General features: G+C 54.1%; 1 protein-coding gene across 2 annotated transcripts in view; it reads right to left on the reverse strand.

Annotated features, from left to right (window-relative positions):
* Positions 1-5: 5 nt before the first annotated feature.
* Positions 6-22,135, reverse strand: part of ALPK3 (alpha kinase 3) — a 35,575-nt gene continuing 13,445 nt past the window's right edge. For both annotated transcript variants that reach the window (XM_054836832.1, XM_054836833.1), the window contains 11 exons: positions 13,491-13,608; positions 11,144-12,176; positions 6,348-8,199; positions 5,402-5,549; positions 3,798-3,925; positions 3,487-3,522; positions 3,090-3,364; positions 2,648-2,736; positions 2,184-2,401; positions 1,932-1,980; positions 6-1,775 (listed from right to left, as the gene is read on the reverse strand). In XM_054836832.1, coding sequence (XP_054692807.1) covers positions 1,454-1,775; positions 1,932-1,980; positions 2,184-2,401; positions 2,648-2,736; positions 3,090-3,364; positions 3,487-3,522; positions 3,798-3,925; positions 5,402-5,549; positions 6,348-8,199; positions 11,144-12,176; positions 13,491-13,608 — 4,268 coding nt within the window. In that variant the 3' untranslated portion in view covers positions 6-1,453. The remainder of the gene's footprint in view (positions 1,776-1,931; positions 1,981-2,183; positions 2,402-2,647; positions 2,737-3,089; positions 3,365-3,486; positions 3,523-3,797; positions 3,926-5,401; positions 5,550-6,347; positions 8,200-11,143; positions 12,177-13,490; positions 13,609-22,135) is intronic.

Below are 22,135 nucleotides of genomic sequence, written 5' to 3' on the forward strand. Positions count from 1 at the left end.
AACAGGCCAGTCCTTCTCGCTTTATTGCACTCGAGAGCACCCATTCGCCAACGCGGCCACGTTATGTACATTGTTATTTTACAATGACCCAGCAACAAAGCACCAGGACCCTGGAGCGTGCTGCACTCCCAGCCCAGTCCCTTCCCTCCTCTGCCAGGCTGCACCGAGCAACCGTTTCGGACACCACTGTCCTCACCATGCGTGTGGAGTGGTATTGCTGGTGACCGGCACCCCCCTCCAAAGGGACGACGAGATGAAGCAGGCAGCGCTGGGGCTCTTTGCAAGCCTGGCTGCCCACTGCCACGCTCTGGTGGCTGCTGCATGCCTGAGCGAGCTGACGGGCACAAGGGAGGCTTGATGCAACGCAGGGTGCTGAAATTTCCAACACGAGCATCGCTGCCTGTCCATCGCCGCCTCCCGCCGCAGGGCAGCGGGTCCCGGAGCGGGCGCTGCTAGCTGCCACTGGGGTACAGCATGTGCCAAGCAGGGGTGATGCTGAGCAAGCCATGACCAGGTCGTGCTGTGGGGCTGGGCAGAGCGTACGGGGCCTGCGTACGGCAGGTGGGCAAGGAGGGGCGAGTCCTGCAGGCTAGACACCCGCACGTGCCAAAGCCGTCTCCCCTTCGCCCTGCTCCCGGGTGCCCCATGTGAGGTAGAGCATCCTTACCGTGACACTGGCCGGCACCCCCAGCAGCACCGTTGCCCTCAGCGTTCGCCCAGCAAAGGGGTGGGAGGCTCACCCTGGGATGCAGGGGAGGCCGGGAGGGCAAGGGTGCAAAATCCCATCCCCGTGCAGCCACCGGTGCCGACGCCAGTGCCCTGCCACGGGACAGGCCTGCAGGAGCCCTGCAGCTCACTGCTAAACCCCTCTGCAGCAAAACCTTTTAAATCACAGTGTGCTGGGGCAAATGGGACCGCCTGGGCGCTGTTGGGGTTCACATCCTTGACACAGAGCGCTGGCAGAGCTTGGCACGGTGGTTTCATGGAGGACACAAAGAGGGACACGAGGTGCTGGGAGCCAGGAGGGCAGCCTGGACTCCCAGTTTGCTCGGGGGAGCCAGGCAGGGGCATGGCACCGGCAAAGCCGGAGGGAGCAGCTCTGACCGCCGCTGCCTTAAGGAAGGCAGGTGGAGAGACTGGAGAGAGGAAAGCGAGCCCCAGCATGGGGGGACGCACGGCCCCGCAGGCTCCACCACCGGCAGCAGCTCTTGTAAAGAGGTATGGGCGAGGGGGTCTGCACCGCTGACAGCTCACTGCCCCCCCGTGACCCCGGCTGAGCCGCTCACACTAGCACACACCACACAACGCAAGCGCCACGGGCCGGGAGCCAAAGGGGGGAGGGCGGCAGCAGTGGCCGCTGCAGGGGTCTCCCCTTCCCGGCCCGGTCGTGCGCTGCCTCTGGGCTGCTCAGGCTGGGGTCCAGAGCAGGGGGTCCCGGCCGCAGCGGCTCCGGCTACTGTGGGCAGCCAGACCTGCTGCTCTCTCCTGACCCAGGTTTGCAGGCTGCCAGGGCCTCCCCTGTTTCTGCAGCTCTCCGGGAGCTCTTGGGGCTCACGGCAGCCTTGCGGGTGCCCTGGGGACTCGCCAGCCCCTTCTTCTGGAGCTGAGGGCTGGACTGGGCAGATTTCCTACCCATGGAGGGGCTCTTGGATCCCTTGGGCTTGGCTGGCTCCAGCGTCTTCAGGCCCAGGATGCTGCAGTAATGGTTACACTGGTGAGTGGCTGCAAACTGCTCCAGCAGGGAGGGGAAGCAGCTTTCCTTCAGCCCCTGGAACCTGCCAACACAGCCATCCTCAGCCCCTGCTCCGCACCAGGAGACATCCCGCCAGAGCAGGGAGCCAAGGATGGGAGCCCAGCCGCCCTTCACCATGAGAGCTGGAGCGCTGGGGACGGCCGAGGCCGCCCTGCGCCAGCAGCTTGGGATCACTCACCCTTTCAGGTTGGTAGCGATCCGCACGTTGGTCATCTTCCAGCCCACTCCTGCAATGAAAGGGAGGACAACCAGTCTCTGCCCAGAGAAGGATGGGCACCAGCACCAAGGGCAGGTCATCGCCCTGGGGGCTGGGCTCCATGGCACGTAGGGCATGTAGAGGCAGGAGGGCAAGGCTGTGGCTTTTCCTCCTCTCTTTGCAGGCCAGAGGGTGGTGAGGGGCCACGGGAATCAGGTTGGGAGATCCCTTTACCTTCCATGTCAGTCACAAGGATGTTTCCATTTGTCCACTGGTAGACCCAATGCTGAAAGGTGCAGCATTTGAGGATGATCTCTGAGGTGCCTCGTGCCACCAAGCTGCCGTCTCTCTCTGTGACACAGTACTGCTCACAGGGCCCACCCAGGTCCTCCTCCATCGTGGCGTAGGGGATGTTGTTGGCCGGTCGGTAAATCAGGTACAGAGGAACTATCCTGTGTGGGAGTGCATAGGTGGGGTCAGCACCAGCTGGCAAGCTTTCCCACTGCAGCACGTGGAGATATGCACAGCGGTCTGCAACCCTGGCTTTTGCCTCCCCCGCAATATTGCTCCTCTGTGAGGGTGGGAGAAGAGCACGCTGCCCTTTGGGATGTCCCCAGCACCCACGGGGAACCCTCCCACCATCCCCAAGGACGCTCTGCCAGGATGTCAAGCCAGTGGAGCCGCAGCACCTTACTTACTCGGGCACCGCTCCAAAATCAGGGACGGCTCGTGCCTCAGCAGCAAAGATCTTGCAGTACTCACGGCTGGAGTTCTGGATTTTACATTCCTGGAGATTCAAACAGAAGAGTCAGAGATCTGCTCTGTCTCGCACCAATGCCTCCCTGGGACCCCCCGCCTGGCCAGGCATCCCCTGGGACACTGCCAGGTGTTTCCTTCTCCTGGCAGTCAAGGGACAAGTGATGGGAAAGCTCCGAGCAGCTCCGTGTTGCTCAGAGAGAAGAGCTGAAGCCAAAAATAACAAGGACATTGCCAGCCCGCTGGAACATGGCTCCACCACTTCAGAGCATTCAAAAAGTGGAAGGAAATAAAGAAAGTGGGCACAGAGCTGGGGACCGTGGCACAGACAGACAGGGAAGGAGTCAGGGAGACAGGCAGAGGGTGCCCCACAAGGATGCCCACCTGGATGGTGATATCATAGTTCTTCTCGATGAGGCTGTTCTCATTCTTGGTCCCAAAGACAATGAAATTGTGCACTTTGATGACGCAGGTGCGGCCGGACTCAAAGACGGGCTCCAGGCCGTAGATGGCTCTGGCACGGCAGGCTTTGCGCAGGAAACCGGCGCCCACTTCCACGTCCTCGCTCACCACGCGCCCGAAGAGCTTATCCCCCCAGTAGCCTGCATCAGCCAAACCCTTTGCGAACACCATGGGCGTCATCTCGATCTCTTCTCCAACTGGCGGAGGGAAGAGCTGGTGAGGGGGGACAACGCGGGCACGTCCTGCCCCCGCCGCAGAGCCGCCTGCCCCCTGCGCCGCAAGGGGCAGCAGCCGCAGCTCGCCAGCACGCGGCACTTACCTTCGATCTCTTCCCGCAAGATAAATCCTGACAGCACTAGAGGAGACAGAAAGCAAAGAGGTGTCAAGGTCCTGCCAGGATCCCACCCTGCCCCATGCACTTCCACACCAAGGGACGGCAAGGAGGATGGTGTCAACCACCCATAAATTAGAACATGGAGGCAGATGCACCTCACAGAGGCAGTGTTATGGGGCGTGCGAGGCTCCCCCTCCACAGCCTGGCACCAAGCCCTCCTCGCAGTTTGCCACACTGCCCCGCGGCACAACTGGGCAGCTGGGAGAGCTGCTGCCGGGCTGCTGAGGGCTCCTCACCTTCTGGGCTGAGCAGGAAATCGGTGGAGTCAGTGCCGTACTCGTTGCTGATCACACACCGGTAGACCCCGCAGTCCTTCTGGGACGCCTGCACAATAGCCAAGGCTGCCTGGCCCTCGTCACCAGCGCTGGAAGAAACCGAAGCACGGCCTCAGCCCCGTGTGATGTGTGGGGGCACAGGAGAGCCCTGTCACAGGCACTGTGGGTGGGCACCGTGCTGCCCTTGGAGGGCTGGAAGAGAGCTATGGCGGAAGCCAGCCCAAGGGCATCCCAGCTGCTCCCCTGGCACCTCATGGCACCAGGAGTCCTGCCCTGCAGTTTGTACTCACAGAAATGCTCGTCTTCCAGGCAAGCCCTGCAAAATCTGGCCAGGATTGGGCTACAGACTGATAAAGGTACTTGCCTCTGCGTGTGGCTGGGTCGGGGCCGTGCTTTGGGCTAACAGACCCGCATCCAGATGGGGATGGCTGGAAGCCAAACAGCCACAGAGGTGTCCAGCTTCATTTTCAGCTGCTCACGAGTGAGGGCAGGCACCACTCCCCATCCTGCAGCCTGCCCCTCTCCAAGGCACCAGCAAAGCACGAGCTCTGTATCAGCAGGCTGCCGGTCTTCTCCAGCCTGCAGTGCCAAGCTTTGGGCTGGCAGTTCCTCTAGCCAAGGTGGGGACACACCAGGCAGATGGTCTCCACAGGAACCCCACGTGGCCAGCATGAACCAGCAAGGGGATGACGGGCCGCGGAGGGAAGAGGTGGGACCCCCATCCTGAGACCCGCTGGCTGAGCAGGCTCTGCTCTGGTCAGCTAGAAGGCAATGGCCACTCCTGGTCCATCTGCCCCCACTCAAATATCTGCTGTAGGAGATCTGCTGTTTCTGCCCCAGAAGCACCTCTTTCTGCCAGCTCATTACAGAGGGAGCGCAAGGGATGCACAAAGGCTGCAGGCAAATCCTATCAGATGTGGATGATGTTCCCACACAAGCTCCCGTGGGCTTGAGAACAAGTTGCTCTCCACAATGCACTCAAAGAAGCATCCAGGACACCACAAGCCACTCAGCTGTCCGAACACGTTCTCCCTGTGCAAGGGCAGTGCCAAGGGATAGCGAGGGCACGGCCAGAGCTGCTTTTTCCCTGCTGGTGCTTGCCAGTGGTGGCTGCGTGGAAGCGCCTGCTCGGATGCAGTGTGCAGACCCTCCCGGCACAGCTGCCACCCACACGTGTATCACTCGGGGTCCCAGTTTTGCAGCTCACACCCAGCTCTCAAACTCTGAGACAGGCACAGCACCTTCCCCAGCACCTGCCCTCCCCGAGGTTTGGGTTCAGCCCCTGTCCTCCCCAGTGTTCTGCTACTCAAAGCACCAGCCCTTAAGCTGGGTTCCAGATGGAGCATCAATAGGACAAATTTGGCAGCAATTCCCCACCTGGGTGACCCCTCCCTCCCCTGGCACCGAGAAGATAAAGTTCACAACGTGCTGTGCCATGCAATGAGCTTCCCATGCAACCTTAACAGAAGGGGCACCTTCACCCCAGTCAACGCAAGGAGCTGGAATTAACACACGAACCCAGGGCTATGCACAAGGACTACAACGAAGCAGAGCTGGCAGGTTACCTCCTTTGGGCTTCTGCTACAGGGATCTCGTCCTTGTACCACATCAGCTTAGAATCACTCAAAATATTGAAGAACTGGCACCAAAGTTTCAGGTTTCCTGATGCATCGGAAAATTGTTCTGCCCTGATCTTACGAATCACCTGTGGAGCTAAGGACAGGGTGCAAAGAGATGGATGGTGAGACACACAGTGTGGGCTGCAGCTCCAGGGACAGGCCAGCCTACCCCGGCGCTGCTGCGTAGGACTTTGGTGTTGGTATCAAAGGTATGTCAGCACAGCCTGATATCACCCAGGGAAGGTCTCAGAGCTCTGCTTGAGTAAGCACGGTGGGATACAAGTGGTACAAATTCGTTCAACAGCGCAGCACTGAAATACCGACAGGGGCTCGGGCCAGAGGCAATGTAGAAAAACACTATGCAATGTTGGAGGAAACATTTATCTACTGAAGTAGGGACTGATCAAGGTTACCCTAACTTTTGCAGGAGTGCTGATTTCCGTGAGGGTATCACCTGGCTCCCGCAAGCACTTCACCACCAGGATTATGCCTTTTCTAATTCGATGCCACAAGGGATCAAATTAGCATTGACCGTGGAGGTGGGAAAGGAGCATGCATCCCGCTGATGCCCACTGGACCTCTGACCAGCATGAGGCACGGTGAGGACCAGGACATGCAGACCAAGAACAGAAGTATTAGGTGATTCCTTTGGCCAGGGAAGTCCAGGCTGTAGAGAGCCAGTCTCAGTGCTGCCGTCTCTTGCGTTCCTCCACCCTCCCTGCACTAGGGAATAAGTTTTGGGGCAGACTTTTGGCTTTCACATGGCCAAAGGGTGACGCTGAAAACCCTGCAAATGCACAAAACTCACGTGGCCCCAGGTGACTATCACCGGCCAGGCTCCCTTTGTAGGCAACAAGGAAACATGCTTCATGGAGATTACCTCTTTCCTTACCTTTAAATGGGTTGTTTGCTTTCTTGGACTCTGCTGGCTGTGCTTCTGCCTTAGCATCTTCAGGGACCTCGTGGTCACCACTACTGTCACCTGTGGGCTCCTCATACAGCTTAGGAACCTCCAACGTGGCCATCTTCCTCGTGAGGGTTGGCGAGCGCTGCTCTGCAGGAGAGGATGGAGCTGGGGCAGGTGACTGCAACAGGGCTGTGTTCTTCCTGGATTGCCGTGGCGAAACGGTAGGACTTCTCACATGCCCTTGGCCCTCTGGGGTTGCCTCCTCTTCCTCCCCCACCTGCTTGGTTTTTGGCAGGTATATTTTGCGCCGGGCCCCGGAAGCAAGCTCCTCTGGCGTGGCACAAGGTAGCACTGCCAGAGGGTCACCAAGGCTCTCTTTTTCAGGGCTGGCTGGAGGCAAATCAGAAGTATTATTAGGAGGCTGCCCCGCTCCTGCTGCCGGCATGCTGCCCACCACGATGGAGGGCACAGAGAGCTGGGGCAGCCCCTCCGCCTCGGGAGCAATCCGGGTACGTCTCTTTGGTGGCATAGGCCTGCAAGCCAGCATCTCCTTGCTGGTAACAAATTCCTCGTTAATCATGCCAGTGATCCGCCTGGACGTCCTGGGGGTCAGAGGCAAGTTCTCTGCTGTCTGGAAGAGCTGATTGTTTTGCACCTTTTCCAAAACTCTCCTTGAGGTGCGGGGGCTCAGGCCTGCAATGCCTATCTCTGGGAGCATGACTTCCTCTGCATCGGGTTGCTCCTTGTCCCCAGGGTCAGTGTCTTCTTTCGTGGCATCCTTACTGCTATCTGACATTTTTAAAAGCAGCAGCAGATAGTTCTTCAAGGAGGAAACAAGGTTTTTGTGCTGCATCTTCTCCTCCAAAGACATCTCCTCAGGTCTCTCAGGGCTAGGCAGGACCAGCGGTACTTGTGGCTGAACCTCAGCACCTCCTTCAAAAGTTCCTGAAGGTGCTGCTGGTTCCTGGCACGGAGCTCTGGCTGTTTGCTCTCCCCCTTCCTTCCCCTCAGGTCCCACAGGCACTGGTTTGGCCCTCTCCTCCCCTAACGTGCTGGCTGAAAACTCCTCTTGCGGGGCAGATCCATCTGCCTTTTTGATTTCCATCTCTCTGCTCGCAGGAGGCACCAGCTGGGCTCCAGATGGGACCTCTCCTGCTGTGGCCTCCATCCCTGGGGCGCCGCGAGCCGCAAGCGGTGCCTCCTGAGCCACTGATGTCTCTGCTGCAGGAGCGGGAAGTGGTTTTTCCTTGGCAAGTCGAACTGAAGCAGGAGCTGGTGTTTCAGTCTCCTGATGTCCCAAAGGTGTCCCTCCCGCCTCCCTGTGCGCAGCCCCAGGAGATGGCTCTGCTGCACCGCTCCCTCCTGCCTCTGCACTGGGATGGCTCCTGGACAGCTCTGCTCCTGCCTCTTTGCTCTCTCCATCCTTGACTGCTGTTTGATGCGTGATTTGCTCAAGAGGAGAGTTTTCTCTAGGCTCTGGAGGACTCGATTTCTTTAGCAATGGCTCTTCCTCATCTTGGCTTTTGTCCTCTTGATTTAACAGTCCTTGTTGGGTTTCTCTGCCCTCCAGAGCATGGGAATGTCCTTCTGCCTGCTTACTAGAGGGAGGGTGCTCGTTGCTGGACTGCACGTGGTCTGGAGAAGGTGCTGGTGGCTTTGGTGGCTCCCGAGGCCTCAGCCGAGGATTTGTCCTTTTCCCAGCCCCCCTGGTCTCCTGGCAGACAGGCATCTCTTTCCTGAGCTCCTCTGACTTATTGGCTTGCTGACCGGTCTCTACGGTTGGACCAGACACTGGATGTTTTAGGTCACCAGCAGACTGCCCCACTGTTGCTGCAACCTAGTCAAGAAAATAAAGAAAAGAGAAAATTAGCATCATTTTACTGCCTGGGTCTGCTCAGTGGTGCTTGTGGTCCATCTGTACCATATGGCACTGCCCAACTTCTGCTTCAGTCCTAAGTGTTAGCCTGGTATCGCTGATACTCGCTCATCCGGGGCCTCCTGGCTTTGCCGCCATCCCATGGCAGTGGGTCCCACAGCCCTCTGTCATGCTGCACAAAATGTTGTTTCTTTTAATCAGTTCCAACTCTGCTGCCTTCCAATGCCTAGGCTGTGCACGAGGCAGGAGATCCATCTCTCTAAAACACTCAACAGCTTTTAATTAACATTCCTCCAGCATGGCACCTTCCCAAGGAGCAAAACTTTCCCGTTTTCACCAGCCGTTGCTGAGACCTTGTATAATTTCCTTGCTCTTTTTTTTAAGACTCAGTGCTCCCCCATACTATATCTGCAATCTCCACTCTGAGATGGGGTGATCGGCATGTCACACACTATCTGGATGAGGCTGCCCAAATGATTTATAGCGAAACTGTACACCATGACATTATCTGCGCTATTCGACCATCCTGTTTCTTTGACATTCGGGAAGCTCAAGTGTTTCCGACTGCAGCTGCACACCAGCAGACGGTTCAGCAAGCTGCCCTCTGTGATGGCTGAGCTTTATCCCGAGGAGATCTGGCAAAATCCTCCAGCCAAGAGGCACTATCTATTTTTGTAGGATGAGGCTCAGGGGAGGCAGCGATACCTCTGATACACGCTGGACAACCACATGTAAGGGAACAGGGCACGCCCGCAACAGGTTCCCCTTCCATCCCAGAGGATCTGCTGCTAAGGAATTTTCTCCTAAGATCTCTGTGCTCCTAAGCCCCCAGTGCTCAGGCTTAAAAGGTTTTATTTTAAGAGACAGATGGGCTTCAATGCAGTGAACCTCCCCCCCCCCCCGGGTTTTACCACAGTATTTGGTCCTCCATGGCACGGAAAGGGATGGGGATGGGCACAGCCCAATCTAACCACAGAACTAAAGCTTATTCAGAAAAAGCTTTCTGGGAGCTTTTCAGAAAAGCACCTGTCCTTAAGTAATCGTAAAACACTCAAACTAGGGCCATATAAAAGAAATAGAATAAAATAATCAGTTTCAAAGTTAGGCAAGAGTGATCATTACGCAAATCCAGTTTCTTCTCTCCTCTTGTGCGTGAGGCTGTTGAGAGCCTGGTCACGGTCTGGTATTTTGCAAAGCCCTTCTGCTACAGACAAATCCTGTTCAAAAGACAAGTCCTGAGCATGAGGCCCAGCTAGGTCCCACAGCCAGGAAAACACGCATGCTATGACCCTGTCTTGTTTAAGGGAAAGATTAAAAAAGAAAAAGACAAGCAACCCGTGTCCTGGGGAGTGAAAATAGCCTCAAACCCACTTGGAGTCAGCTTTAAAGTGCTTTAAAATAGCTTATTTGGTCACACAAAAGCCTGAACACTTTCCCCAGCATCACCACCTAGCTGAAGCATTCAAATTCAAATCAAAAGCATTCCCTTTTGTCGACTCAAAGGCACACCAGCTGACAAGTTACAGGTTTCCCTCTGTGAGTGGGTTTTTGAAGAGGAAAATACCTTGATGCATGTCAAAGGCTCAGGGATGACAGCCCAAGCCTGGCTGTTACACACCAACACTTCCCACCTTCCTTAAGAGCAAGGGGCGTGAAAATGAGCAGAGAGGGAGAAAACGAATTGCTTTGCCATGGGCTCACGTGCACAGCAATAATTTCTCCAGCAATATGGGATGCTGACACGTCAGGTTAAAGATGGGTTCAGGGCGCTGCACTGTGGTGAGTCCAGGACCCAGATGTTCGCTTCACCGCATAACCCAGCAGGTTTCTTACGGGTAAGTGGTGCTCCTACCCAAGAGAAATCTAGAAGAGGAAGAAAGGAACTTTTTTCCACTGGAGCACCCAACAGTCCCACTTTCTATATCGTGGATATCTCCACATCCTGAAGGATTTGCATTACCTACCGAGGAAGACGTGCTGCACCCGGAGTGCCTCCTCTGAATAGCCTTGGCCTGCACTGAAAGCGTGCACCTACCATAGCTCAAACGCCAAATCCTGACAGCACCTGCAAGTTGGACTCAGAGAACCTTTAACCACAGAAGGGGTCATTACAGAAAAAAGGAGGAAAAATAAAATAAAATAAAAAAAAGACTAGTAGCTTCCAGTCTAACATTTTAATGGAAAATGCTTCAGGTTAAGTGACAAAAATAGAAGTTGACTAAAAGATGCAGTGAGGGTCAGGAGCAGGTGCTGTGTCCTGGCGCTGCATCACCACCACAATGAGTCTTGCAACAGAGATTTTCCAACAGGGGAGAGCCAAAAAATAGCCCAGATCTACTGTATACATGTTGCACTGTAAACAAAATTCAACGCCCTGCCCGGCGCAGCTCGTGTGGCGTACCTGGCACGCTGCACTCATTTGCATGAGGTGCTCATTAAACGCCGGCTGAAGCTCAGGCTCAATTGCTAAACTGAACAGATGTCATCAGTCTCACTGCCCGTCGTACACACAAGGCATCCACCCCCAGCTATAAATAGCCATTCAGTGCTCCCTGCTTAACTGATTTGGAAACATTTCGCATGAGGTCAGCCTGCCGATTAAACAGGAGAGCTCACAGCACGCCCCAGGCCACCCGGAGACCAGCTGCTCGGCCGGAGGGCCCTGACGTACATCTCTCCTCACCACCTCGCCTGACATTTATTCGGAGATGGGGTGGAAGCTCTGCTGTCTGGGCGCACAAAGCCCAGCAAGCCTTTTTTCCTGCGTGCTTCTGCCAGTGGAGACCTACGAAGCCTCGGCAGGAGCTCCCATGGGGTACACGCAGCCTCCCAGGGCTGGTGCCACACAACAACCGTGCGGCACGAGTGTTTTCTTATTGCAACCCCCATGTTGGCTCCTAGTTACCTCTGGACCGACGGCTTTGTTTCCCTCTGACTTCTGCGCTTGGCGCCGGCCTCTCTGTCCCTCGGACGGCACAGGTCCTGCCTCCGACACCTCTGAGGACGATGGAGCATCCTCTGTCCGTCTGCTGATGGCCACGGGCTGCAGGGCAGCCTTGCTCGCAGCCTCTTCCTTGGCTCCCGCCTCCTTCTTCCCCGCTGCCGGCTTCACTTTCTTATCAAAATACATCTCTTTCAAAGAGAAGCGCGCATTACCATTGACTTTAGGGCCCTGATTCACAGCTTTCCCGGGCTCTTTGATTTTTGGACTGTTTTCCATTTCTTGATCATTTGCCACCCTCAAACGCGCGTTCCTGCGTAACGGGACAGGAGGGGCAAACCTTGGATTTGGAGAGGGGTTGGCCCTATCTCGCCCACTTTCTTCTTGCTTGGAAACTTCCTGCTTTGCTGCTGGAGGATCCTCCACCTTCTTTTTCTTTTTAGCTGCGGAGTCTTTGACCATCGGCTTTTTTGCTAGGTCCTCCACCGTCTCATAGAGGTATGCAAGAAAGCCGTTCCCGTTCTCCTCCACGTTTTCCAAAGAGGCATCTCCATTGGTGGTCACCTCTGCCTTCAAAGGTGCTATCAGTTTGTTTGAAAAGCCCGTCATTGCATTGACCGGCTGCTCCTTCGGCTTGGCAATATCCTCATGTAATCTGGACTGAGAATCGGCGACGTGCACTTTTGCTGCATCCTCCTTCTCCCACGAAGAGGCTCCGGACCGGAGATTCAGATCCCTGGCCAGCCTCCGCTTTCTCTGGAGCCGATCGGGGCTCATTCCCTGCAACTTCTCCAGCTCCATGTTCTCTTTACCTCGTTTCTTGCCCTGTTCTATCTCTCGTAGCTTTTCTTCCGCTTTTCTCTTAATTTTGTCAAACCACTTCTGATGGATTTTGAACTCTGTCATGGTTCCCACTTCCAGCACGCCAGAGCAGGACACGATGCCTTTGTTATTTCTAGCTGAGGCCTGGTAAATGCCTGCATCTTCCTCTCTGCACCTGGAAACCAAAAGCTCTGCGTGAGACCTGCCCTTCTTCCCCAGGCACTACTGCTGGGCACACAGGCATGCACGCTCTCCCACTTCTTGCTCCAGAGGGGCCAGAAGACGAAGACGTGGCCCTTGAGGTGCCCGCAGTAGATCTGGAGGCCTGGGGCTGGCCTCCCTCCCCGGGCTCTGCCTGTGCTCAGCACTAGCAGATAAGCAAGTTGGACGTTAAATCAGCGCCCAGCTCCCCCCTGGGCTGTAACTCTGAGAGGGCTGTGGTGGAGAAGGAACAGCTAGCACCAGGCTTCCCAACCGTTCTTGGCCACATTCCTCTGCAGGATCTTCTCTCAGCTCTTCACAGCCTACATGACATTTCTGTTCTTCCTCCACCCTACTGCCTCACCAAAGCCTTCCCACCTCGCTTCACAGGCACCAGCACAAGCACGTGCGTGCTGTCTCTGCTGCCACCCCTCGGGGACGCCTGGCCCATGGACATCCCTGCTCCTGCGAGAGGTGCACCAGCCTCTGACGGAAACCTGGAGCACGCCTGGGGTGGCAGAAAAGCCCAGGCTAGAAGCACGAGGATGACAGGACTTGATAGTCCAGCAATACCGATATTCTGCACTCTCAGACAGTGCCACACCTGTCTGACATCCCCAATCCAGGACTCGAGGTGCGACAGGTCTCTGCTTGCTGGGGACACAGTATGCCTGGCTCTCCAGAAACACAGTCCTTGTTTAACATTAAAAGAAGCTGGTAGTCAGGGCTGAATATAGGAGGCCCTTGGCTCCATCAATTGAGTGACAAAGTAGCCCTCTCCTTCCCTGACCTCATGGTGGGAGCTAGGAACGGCCCTCCTGGGACAGGGCTGCACCCCTTTCCCCTCTTTGCCCTTCCTCATGATACTCCTATGAACTGTTTCTGTCCTTGTCCTGCCTGATCCCCTGGACCATCATCCTGGAGGCACCCAGTGCCTTCCCTTCGCTCACCTTCGTCCAGCCCTAATGCTCAGCTCCTGTCCCGTGCAGCCATAGCACATGCTGCTACCAGCACTGGAAGGCTCCAGAGATCTCCTGACCTTCCTCTTGCTTCTACAAGGCAGCTATCTCTGGATGAAGTAATGGACCTCATACTGATGTGATCTGGGAGTCATCAGAGCAAAGAGCTGAAGGGGAAGGGACAGCTGGGAACATTGCAATGGGGAGCAGAAAGGGCCAGCACAGGTGCTGGGGGGAGATCACTGCTGATAGTCAGCTCCTCCAAGTACTGACAACATGCTCAGAGCTCCCATCACCAAATCCACCTGCTCTCCAGCTTCTTTACTCACTTGTACAGCTGCAGGGTGTGACGATTTCCATGACGGAATATCTGATACTTGGGTAAGCCACAGTAGCGGTCCATCTCTTCATCATTCTTATACCACGTCACCTCCGGCTGCGGGTATCCTGGGGAGGAGATGGATGGTACATCAGGGTGTGAAACATTGCAACACATTGCGCAGCAAGCCTGGTCCCGTGGGGACAAGGTATCAACAGCAAAACGAAATGCTCTGGCAGAATAGCATACATGTTATTCTGGGCTCACTGCATTCTTTAAATTACACAGCAGAAAAAGTATTGTGAGTGGAAACCTGATGGGCTTATCCAAGCCTTTTATCACTCCTAGGAATAGGGCTATTTTTGAGAAAAAAATCCCAGCACTTCATTCCTGAACAGAGGGGAGTGGATCACATGATCGTCTCCTGTAACACTGGCTGGAAGGAGAAGGTGAGCATACTGACACTTTTATATGAAGAGGCATGTTTTGATGAGACTAAGGCTAAGGTTAGAAAACAGGCACTCGCCCCTCCATGGAGCTCACAACATTTCGCTAAGTGTCACAGCTTGTAAACTGATCCAAAAGTTTCCATTGAACAGAAACAACCTTGATTGCATCACAGCCAGCTTGGTGTCCTACAAATGTCACTTGACAACAGATGTCACCTGCCTTTTCGGTAGAATGACATCATGATGTGTGTGACTGGCTGGCTAGCAGGCTGGGCACGCAGCCACGTTCCCCGCCACTGACGGCGGTGTGGATCAGCAGGAGTGCCCCACATGGATCAGAGCTAGCCACAGCCCTCATCTCCTACCTACGGCAGCTCTAGCTCAGAATAAGAGCAGTTTTCAGGGGAAAAAAGCTCGAGCCAGTGGCCAACACTGGTTCCTGTACTTCACACGGAGCTCCTGGCACAGCCATGCTGACCCTAAGGGCAAGGGATAAAGGTTTCAATGATCACGTCATGCCTCCTCTGAAGTTGATGCACTCAACAGTTGTTCAAAGGCCCAAGGTAAGTATCCAAAGCTTATCTCCTGCAAATGCCCCTGATGGCTTTCCATGTTGCTGGAGTGAAGGTGTCCAGCACACCGCTCACCACCACCAGCCCCCAAGGGTCTCCCTGCCAGCCCCCAGCACCCTGAAGGCAGAGATCAGGTCTCATGGACAGCCCTGGCAAGGGCCAGCAAGGCCTCTCCAGGAACATCCACAGCGTCCAGACCAGATGGCTCAGCAGAAGAGGGCAGGGACAGGGCACTGTCTACCTACCCCAGACACTTCCCACAGGTTTCAGGGATGGCCAGGACCCATTTGATCTCCAGGGTGAGGAGCCTCCTGCTTGCACCAGCCAGAGACGCCGGCAGCCAGTAGCAACGCCTGAGCCCAGCTTACGCCTGCTCCCATGAATGTCCCACGCGGGAGCAAAAGACCAGGAACAAAGACTCGTCAGCAGGAATTTGCCCTGGTTTTGGGTGATTTGTAACAGCTTTGACCAGAAAAGCAGCACATGCCCAATCTCCTCATGTATCGTTTGGTTCCCCCCACCCCTGTCTGCTCTTCCAACACACCCCCCGTCCCCTCCCCCTGCTCGTTGGGGCTCTCCAGTGTGCTCTGGCCTCACAAAGGACTTAGCCTACTGCCCCAGACAGGGTTGAGGAAATAATCTCAGAAGAGTTTTACTTTCCTGCTCTTCTCCGTGAACCATCCCCACAACCCAAACACCCCCACAGCCCAGATTTTACTCTATTCTCTTTGCTTTCCTCACTGAGGTCTCCTACTCTGCATTGCCTCTGCATCTACCCTCTCCATACTCGCTGCCTGTACATCTCTTGCATCCTTTGCTGTCTCACTCCCCTCCCACTGCTGCCATCTGCAGCTTTGGCTTTCTGTTGGTTAGTGCCTTGTTCCTCCTCTTCTGCAGGAAGCCAAGTCATGACTTTCTCCTGAAGCCCTTCATGCAAGGGTCTCCATCCTCCCCTTTGGTCCCTGTCTCACCATGGTCTGCTCTTTGCTGCTGTTCTGGCCCTCCAAACCAGTTTCTAGCAGAAGCGCAAAGCCCTCAGATCACAGAATCCTGGACTGGTAGGGGTTGGAAGGGACCTTTGGAGATCATCTAGTCCAACCCCCTGCTAGAGCAGGATCACCTAGAGCAGGTTGCACAGGATGGCCTCCAGGCGGGTTTTGAATCTCTCCAGAGAAGAGGACTCCACAACCTCTCTGGGCAGCCTGTCCCAGCGCTCGGTCACCCCCAAAGTGAAGAAGTTTTTCCTCATGTTGAGATGGAACTTCCTGTGTTCCAGTTTGTGCCCATTGCCCCTTGTCCTGTCACTGGGTACCACTGAGAAGAGTCTGGCCCCTTCCTCTAGACATCCACCCTTTAGATATTGATAAGCATTGATCAGATCCCCTCTCAGTCTTCTCTTCTCCAGACTGAACAGCCCCAGCTCTCTCAGCCTTTCCTCATTGGAGAGATGCTCCAGTCCCCTCATCAGCCTCGCAGCCCTCCGCTGGACTCTCTCCAGTAGTTCCCAGTCTGTCTTGAACTGGGGAGCCCAGAACTGGACACAGAACTCCAGATGTGGCCTCACCAGGGCAGAGTAGAGGGGGAGGAGAACCTCCCTCGACCTGCTGGCCACGCTCTTCTTAATGTACCCCAGGACACCGTTGGTGCTCTTGGCCATAAGGACACATTGCTGGCTCATAGATAACTTGTTGTCCACCAGGACTCCCAGGTCCTTCTCCGCAGTGCTGCTTCCCAGCAGGTCAACCCCCTGACCTGTACTGGTGCCTGGGGTTATTCCTTCCTGGGTGCAGGACCCTACACTTGCCCTTGTTTAATTTCATGTGGTTCCTCTCCGCCCAACTCTCCAGCCTGTCCAGATCTCGCTGAATGGCAGCGCAGCCTTCTGGTGTGTCAGCCACTCCTCCCAGTTTGGTATCGTCAGCAAATTTGCTGAGGGTGCACTCTGTCCCCTGTCCAGGTCACTGATGAATATGTTGAACAAGACCGGACCAAGCACTGACCCTTGGGGCACACCACTAGCTACAGGCCTCCAACTAGACTCTGCGTGGCTGAGCACAACCCTCTGAGCTCTGCTGTTCAGCCAGTTCTCAACCCACCTCACTGTCCACTCATCCAACCCACACCTCCTAAGCTTGCCTATGAGGATGTTGTGGGAGACAGTGTCAAAAGCCTTGCTGAAGTCAAGATAGACATCTACTGCTCTCTCTTCATCCACCCATACTTGTGGCTGAAGTGAATGAGCCCTAAACTGCTAACTGGGGGAGGCCACGAGGGTATCCCAGTGATGGGATCACCAGGGATCCATGCTGCTCCTTCTATTTTCCGTAAATATTAGCTACTGACTGTACTTGGCAGCAGGACTCTGGGCTGAATGAGCCTGTGGCAGTTTTTTTCTGCTCCAGGGATGAGGAACAAAACAATTTTCATACACAACTCAGACTTTACTCAGAGCAATCCTACTCCTCCAAAGGGCTGTTCTGCAGGCGAGACCTTCAGGAGGCCCCCACGATTCGTAATGCAGCGAGCTGGCAGGTAGATTTTCCTAATACCCTGCGAACAGCAATCACAGCGCTTCATTCTGGGAACTGCAAGTGTATCGTTTCCGAGAAGCTCTGTGATGTCCCCCCATGGCCTCTGCAGCTGATTCCCATTCCCAGCTGACATCTGCCAGAAAAAGCTGCAATTTCTATAGCTGTGCAGTGCTTCAATGAAAGGCTTTTTTTGGGTTTTTTTTTTTTTAGGCTGTTAAGCCTAAACTGCCTTTGACCTGTATCACTTGTGTCCTTAAGGCTACCTGCTCCCTACCAGGGGCTACCACTATACCGGCCCAGCACAACAACGAGGGAGTAGCCCCTGCTTCACACTCCAGCCTGCAGCAAAAGGGAGCTACAGGCAGGTGCTGGCTGGAAACCCGCAGGCAGAGGGATGCTGGAGGGCTTCCCCCCCTCCACACAGAAACAGTGGCCCCAGCTGCTGGTGCAAACACCATCTGTCCCTCCCCAGGGGCTGTAACCGGAGCCAAGCAGGGGATGGAGCGATGCCTGCGCAGGGACAAGGCTCCCTGGCGTGCCCTGCAGACGGGAGCTGCTGCTGACTCTGCAGGCATCCATCTGCAGGCTGCCCAGCAAATACATCCTCCTGGTCTGGGGGGGACAGGCATCAGTCCCAGTACATCCCCTGCAGCCACAACACCTGCAGCTCGCCCGGCTGCCACGATGGGCCAGTTTCAAGGGTGCCGGTGGGATGGGGTGCCTGAGCCGAGGGCTCCATCGGTGCGCGTTGCCATGCTGCAGGGTGCCGGATGCCCACCCACCGCATGAGCGCGTTGCAAGACAGAGCAGCCATTCATAAATCAGGCGCTTGCCCCTCCGAAACCTGTCATTCCCGCAGACCCCCCGTGCAGCTGGTGCCGAGAAGGATTTGCCAGCAGCTGGTCCTCTGGCTCCAGCAGCAAATGCCCCGCAGTCACAGACAGAGCAGTGCTGGGTGTGCCTGGGGAGGAGGGCAGGCATCCGCTGCACATCTTCAAGCCCAGCAAAAGTTTTTTTGGGAAACGTGTCTTCCAGCAGCATTGCTCCAACATGATGGCCAGTCACTGCAGGGCCCTGGAGACTCTTCTGAGCAAGGATTTTATTTTTTTTTTTTTGTGGAGATTGCCAGGTTTAAATTAACCATTCTTTTTCCCAAAGCTGTTAAATCTGAGAAGTCTTCAAAGCTTTAGTGACCTTATCCAAAACAGTTCTTGCAATAGCTATCCAAAATCACCCAGAGAAACTCTGTTTAAAGCAACTTTTTTTTTTTTATTTTCTTGGGGCAGGGGTGGGGGGGAGTTAATCTTCTAAAATTTGGGAAGATGGAAAGAGTTTAGACCAATTACACATAATCTCCATGGTTTTCTATTTCTGCTCTACACAAGCTACGCGGAGTGGCGGCTTCAGGCAGTTTTGGGAGGAAAAGTCATGGTAAGATCTCATCCTTTCTGGCTTTATGGATTTAAACCTCCCCATCACCTGGAGACAAGGAGGCTTACAGTAATGCTGACAGGAGGGACAGGTGCTCCCTAAGAGCAATAGCTCCCCATGCCACTGGCCTGTGAGCAGTGCTCATTCTCCATTCCTCTCTTGCCCTGGCTGCCCCAAACCCAGGCATCCCCATCTCCCACCAGCCTGTTCTCTGCTCTTGTACTCACTACCTCATCCCCAAACCCACCCATCCACCCCTCTCACAGCCTCTGCATTTCTCCAGACATCCTTCATCCAAGCACTTCCCTCTCATCCTTCAAACATTTCCCTAAGAGGGCCACCATGGATGCAAGAAGTTGAACTCCTTTATGAAAACCCTCATCCACTAAGCACCCGACTGCCTACTGACTTTACCCTGACTCTCTTCCCCAAGCCCTGGGCAGAGCCCTTTCCCCTCCATAGCCCTACAGTAAAGCCAGACGGGTTTTGTTGCCGTCCCCTCGGGGAATGTGCTACTCAACACAGTGCAGATGCCCACGTTGATCAAGCACCTGAGCAGCAGGGGAGAGGTACCAGGCTGGACGCTTCTTCAGCACAAGCACTGACCCATGAAGGGAGTGATGGGACCGAGCTCTTGAGCTGATGATTTGGGTAGCCAGGTCAGAGTGGTTGAACCTGCCTAAGGAGGGCTGAAATGGTGCTGAAGAGGCAGCTGTACAACAGCTGGTACTGACATACGATGGTCTTGGCTAGATCCAGTCATCACCTCTCCCGGTTGGCCTCATTCTCTAACAAGCAATCACAGACCCATGGCCCTTCATCCCAGCCCCCACATTTCACCAGCCGACATCTCTCCTTCCCAGCCAAAGCTATACAGAAATGACTGAAAAGTTGTAAAATCCTTGTAGTAGCACCTCTAGTAAGGGCCACTCTCTGAAGACAAGAGCCCAATATCCACTCACTGGGAAAGATCTGTGACGAACCTTGAGATCCTGAAGTCCAGACAGACCCACCAAGGCAAACACTTGGTGCAGAGAGCCGGGGTGCGTTCTGCTCTGTAAGAAACTGCATAGTAAATGGAAATATTCTCCTTCCCTTTTTCACATCTCTCAGAGAACAAAGGATGAACTAATTTTGTCTAAAAAAAGAAAACATGTCATAACTGATGCAGCATTTGACCCCAAACAATCAAATCAGACATACTAGGGACACTGGTAGCAGACAGAACTAGGCAACAGGAGGAAAGGAGGGTTTGTGCAACCACCCAAGAACATCAGGAAGCCTGCATCGGCCTGACTTGCTTTTTTCTTGCCTGCACCATCAAGCACATTTCGGAGACTGGCTCTTCAAACACTTGCATCTTGCTGCCTTTCTAGGACATGCCCAGCAAGTCCCTGGTATTCACAGATGCGGCACTACCCTGTAACTCGTTATTGGTCAAGAAGCAGCAAAAAAAAATATTAAGATGTTATTGTAGGTCATCTATCCATATTTGGGGCTTGAGAGTCAAAACGGGAGCAGCTGACAGTCTGCCCTTTGCCTCCTGCATGTCTGTGAACCACAGTGTCCCTGGACTCCAGCCACAGCAGTGGGACTGAGCTGGTTCCACTCTGGTCACTGGCCAGGGATGCAACCACCACTTCCTTTCTCACTGTGATGTGCCCCAGTTGAATGTAAACATCATGGCAGGGGGAGATCTCTGAACTACTGATCAGACTTTGCAGTCAGAGTTCACTTTCCACCTCGTGTCCCTTGCTCTCAAAGAGATCCTGAGCTCCTAAAAGACCACATGCAAGAGATGATCATATGTCATAGGTACTTCGGGCTGCTTTTAAGGATGTTTCCATGAAAATTCCTCATTTTGTAGGTTTGTTCATTGAAGTGCATAAATACATCCCCCAGTCTAGTTTACCAGGTACAAAAATACTGCGATAGGCTACATGCTGAAGATGCTCATTTGACACTTTCCTTTGCTTTAGTAAAAAATGAGACCAGTATCAGGTCAAGTTTTCAACTTGGTGTAATACACCAGTTGTGCTCCACAACACCAGCAGGTCGCCCAAAACTAGGAAGGCAGCCTCCTGCCTACCAAGAGCAAGGGTGGACTGCAGGAAGGACTACAAACTGGACAGAGAGCACATCTGCCTCTAGACATTGATACTTTGATTTTGGCACAAGCAGCAGAGTTTATTCCTTGGCAGCATGTCTCCTGTACGATATACGTGAAGAGTTTCTCTAGCTTCTCCAGGAGAGGTGCTGGAAAGGACATGGACATGACATTCACCAGGCTTCCTTGGTAGGGCTGACCGAATTATCTCTCTTCTCTCAGCTTGAGAACAAACTGAGCATGTTGGTATCACACATGCGGGGCACTTCCCACCCTGTCAGCCATCCAGTCTAATGGCAAACTAGAGCTCAGCTGCACAAATGCATCTCTCGTCTTGACAAAGCCCGCTCGGAGCTGATGGTATCATTTGGACTTTGTAGGAAATGAAGTTCGTTAAAGGGAACTCTCAACCTCAGGATGCAGCTGGTGAAGACTTGAGCCAGTGAGAGAAGCCAGGACTCGGCATTTTGAAAGGGGCAAGAAATCCTGAAAGGGGGAGCAGTGCTACCCCATGTCCTTGCAGTAATCAGTCATGCTCTGGGTCTGCAGCACTTCTACGCTTTCTGGCAAGGGGAAGTGGAAGAGAGAATTGTATCTGCTCTTACTCAGGATTTCCTAGCATATCTAAACATCACTAATTTTTTGACCTCTGACACTCATGGCTTGCAGAATGGTGAGTTCCATGCTACTGCACAATGTATCAAGCTTTTACTTTTAGAAAACTTTAATTGGGAAAGCTCTTCTAGTGAATCACTGAAGGGCATGGCTTAGAGGTATCTCCCTAGCAGCCCACTTTTGCCCTAGAAGCAGGAAGTGGTCTGCTGAAGTTAAGCATCAATAAAATCAATGTATCAGTTGTATCCCTGCAAGTTCAGAAAGTCAGGCCTGTAAAACAAGTGAATCCATATGAGAAGAGCCAAGAATTCAAAGCTGGCAGCTCTCAGAAGGGCTCAGTGTTTCCTGCTGCACAGCTTATTTACAGCATGCTTCCAATGGCAAACTAGATTTCCTAAATCTCAGGGAAGGCTTGGTCCTTGTGACTAAGAGGCTCACTGGAGATACCCTCCTCCTTCCAAAACTTACAAACTTGCTTAATGTCTCTCACTGAGTAACTGTAGGAACAAATAACACGTGCAACATCAGGAAGGATCACAGAGTTGTAAACAAGTACATACTATGGGAAAAAAAAAAGAGGGTTTAGTCTCAACATTTAAAGGACAAAAGCTCATCAGCAAAGGAGCCACTTGCCTTTACACCAATGCGCTGCCATGCCACGCCACCACAATGCCGAAGTACCAGCCCTTTGCTCAGCCTCCCCCTTCTCCTCTTACCGGCCAAACCCCTTCCTGCCCAAGGTTAGATTTTAGCTCACTGAGCAGAAAACAGCATTTCAGATGTTGACAAACACAGAAGTTTATCACTGATGCAAATGCAGCTGCACTCTAACCATTACAGCCAGCAAAGAGAGCCAGAGCTGGCTGCAGTATGATAGCCTTAGTCTTCAAAACTGCTCATTCCTGAGTTACAGAGTCCAGGATCAGCAGACAGATTAGGACAATAAAATG

This window comes from Grus americana, chromosome 10 (assembly GCF_028858705.1).
Source record: "Grus americana isolate bGruAme1 chromosome 10, bGruAme1.mat, whole genome shotgun sequence".
In the NCBI taxonomy this organism is placed as follows: Eukaryota; Metazoa; Chordata; class Aves; order Gruiformes; family Gruidae; genus Grus; species Grus americana.